Genomic DNA, 2,697 nt, shown 5'->3' with positions numbered 1-2,697 from the left:
GCGACCGAACCCCGCAAGCCCCGAGCCCCGGCGGTGCCACCTCGCTCCCGCTGTGGCTGGAGGGCAGTCCCGATCCCCAACTCCGGCGGGTGGGGGGAGAAAGCTGATCCGAAAGCGAGCATCCCCCGGGACGTGGCTGCCCCGCTCCCCCCGCCTACCTCTCCCCTCCCCCAGTAAACCCACCACAACAAAAGAGGGAGGGGAGGGAGGCCGATCGCGCCCCTTTCCCCCTCTCCCCGGCCGCTCACCGTGCTGGGTGAACACATTGAATCCTCCCTCTGCGGAGCGCCCGGCCGCCTCCCGCCGGCGGCCCGCCGGCCTGGCCGCGCTGCTCCCCCGCAGTCCCCGCGGCTGCTGCTGCTGCTGCGGCGGCGGCTGGTGCTGGAGCCCCGCGCCCGGCTCCCCGACGCGGCCCACCTGCTGCCCCATGGCGGGCCGCGCTCACATCCCGCCGCTCCCGCCGCTCCCGGCCCGGCAGGCGCGTCCCGCTCCTCCCGCGGCCGGCGCCGGCGGCTCCCGCGGAGCTCCGGGCTGCGGCTCACGGGCTCGCCCCCGCAGCCCCCGCCGCCATCTTAAACCACAGAGCGCCGGCGGAGCGGGGACGGAGCGGCTCCCGCAGCCGCCTCCGGTCCGCCCAGGGAGGGGAGGGAGCGAGGGAGGAAAGGAGGGAGGGAGGAAGGGAAGCTGGGATAGAGGAGGGGCGGCCGCCCCCCTAACCCAGAGCGCCGCGCCGCGCACGCAGAATCCCAGAACTGTTTGGGTTGGAAGGGACCTCTGCGGATCACCCAGGCCCAAGGCAGGATCACCTGGAGCAGGTGACAGGAACGCGTCCAGGCGGGTTTTGAATGTCTCCAGAGAGGGAGACTCCACGCCCTCCCCGAGTAGCTCCTTTTAGTGCTCTGCCACCCTCAACGTAAAGAAGTTCTTACTCATGCTGAGATGGAATTTCTTGGGCTTTAGTTCATGGCCGTTGATACTCCTCCTGTCTCTGGGCATCACTGAGGAGTCTGGCACCATCCTCTTGGCACTGCCACAGGGAGGTACATCAGTGGGGATGGGCACACGAGGGAATGCAGCTGGACATGGGCTGTGGGGCAGAGTCCACCCGGGTGACCCACCAGATCACACCCAGCAAAGGCCTCTCGGCCATGAGCAGCAGCTCAGGAGAATCACAGAATCTCCTGAGCTGGAAGGGACCCATCAAGTCCATCTCTCAGCCCTGCACAGGACAACCCCAAGAACTCCACTATACGCCTGAGATTTTCATCCAAATACTTCTTGAACTCTGTCAAGTGGTGGCAGTAGCCTCAAGGCTGCCCCAGCCCGAGCAGCACTCTCCCTGCGGGCTACAGCCAGGCTGGTTCACCTACAGCCTGACCAGGCATGAGGGTAAAGCCAGGGCCGTGTGCCCAGCTGCAGAAGGGAGCGGCAGTGGGCTTGTCCTAAACTGTGCACAAGGAGGCTCTTGTAGCCAGGTGAGGATTGGCTTCTTCTCCCCAGCAACCAGGGCCAGGGCAAGAAGACACAGACCCCTGTGCCAGGGGAAGGTCAGGTTGGACATTAGGAGGAATTTCTTCTCAGAAAGGATGATTAGACATTGGAATGGACTGCCCAGGGAGGTGGTGGAGTCACCATCTGGAGGTGTTCATGGAAAGACTGGATGTGGTGCTCACCACTCACTGGTTGACATGGTGGTGTCAGGTCATAGGTTGAAATTGATTATCTCAGGGGTCTTTTCCCACCTCGCTGATTCTGTGATCTCCTTGGGTTACCAGGCTCCAGGCTTGATTCCTTGGGCTCCCGCCAGGACCTGTTGTCCTGGCCAAGGGCATGGAGGAGGAGGAAAGCATTGCTGTGTGAATAACACCAGGAGTGGTTGGCAGCAGCGTCTTGTTGTTGGGTGGTTGAACATACACTCAATTCTGTAACTAATTAGTAAACCAACTTCTTTCACCTTCTGCAATATTAGCATAAGGCGCTCCGATCAAAGCAGAAGGCAGGAAGTTTCATCCTGAAAGATAACGGTGCTTATCACAGTTTAGAGGACCTGGACAGTTGGAATTATTTCTCTCTCCATGCTAGCAACTATTTCAGCAATGTCTTGGTAATGTTGCTTCATCCTGGATGAGCCACAGTGCCGCTCCCCTCAGATGCGTTTACCACTGAGAACTGATGTGACAGTGACAAATTGGCTCGGTAACACTGAGAGCCAACCAGCTTCTGATCTCTGTGTCACTGTCCTACGGTGGGAAGGTGAGGAGACATTCCTCTCAGAGCCAGCTTTCAGTGACAGGAATTCTAAGCTCATGTTCTACCTTCCCAGGGTCACAAGGTGCTGTCCACACCGGTGCTCAAACTGAGCCCTGCTGCAATAATGATAATTCTGCCTAAAATAGGGGTGGCTCATCCCACTGGACTGATGTGTACTGTGACACAGGCTGGATGGAGTAAATGGGAATGAGGAGCACGTGGAGCCAGAAATGCCTTAACTCACTAAATTAATGGACTAAGAACATTTGGGAGATCAGGAATTACAAACAGACCTGCTAATGACACACAACAAAACAGTTCTTAAAATAGTGCTGGGAACATCCAGGGTGCAGCATGGGGTACATGGTGCCAAGCCTGGGACCTTGTATGGATGTGGATATGAGCAGAGGGTGTTCCTGCAGAATGGACAGTCTCGGGCAGAACCAG

General features: G+C 59.0%; 2 protein-coding genes across 2 annotated transcripts in view; one reads left to right on the top strand and one right to left on the bottom strand.

Annotated features, from left to right (window-relative positions):
• The window catches only part of ABL2 (ABL proto-oncogene 2, non-receptor tyrosine kinase), a 42,188-nt gene extending 41,759 nt beyond the window's left edge, over positions 1 to 429 (bottom strand). Inside the window, exon 1 of the mRNA XM_040072539.1 lies at positions 249 to 429. Within this exon, the coding sequence (XP_039928473.1) occupies positions 249 to 429 (181 nt within the window). The remainder of the gene's footprint in view (positions 1 to 248) is intronic.
• A 255-nt stretch (positions 430 to 684) lies between these two features.
• Positions 685 to 2,697, top strand: part of SOAT1 (sterol O-acyltransferase 1) — a 42,702-nt gene continuing 40,689 nt past the window's right edge. Inside the window, exon 1 of the mRNA XM_040072541.2 lies at positions 685 to 815. The gene's annotated coding sequence lies outside the window, so the exon portion shown is untranslated. The remainder of the gene's footprint in view (positions 816 to 2,697) is intronic.

Source organism: Hirundo rustica, chromosome 9 (assembly GCF_015227805.2).
Source record: "Hirundo rustica isolate bHirRus1 chromosome 9, bHirRus1.pri.v3, whole genome shotgun sequence".
In the NCBI taxonomy this organism is placed as follows: domain Eukaryota; kingdom Metazoa; phylum Chordata; class Aves; order Passeriformes; family Hirundinidae; genus Hirundo; species Hirundo rustica.
Note: the sequence above shows the minus strand (reverse complement) of the source record. Positions and strands in the feature narration are given on the sequence as shown.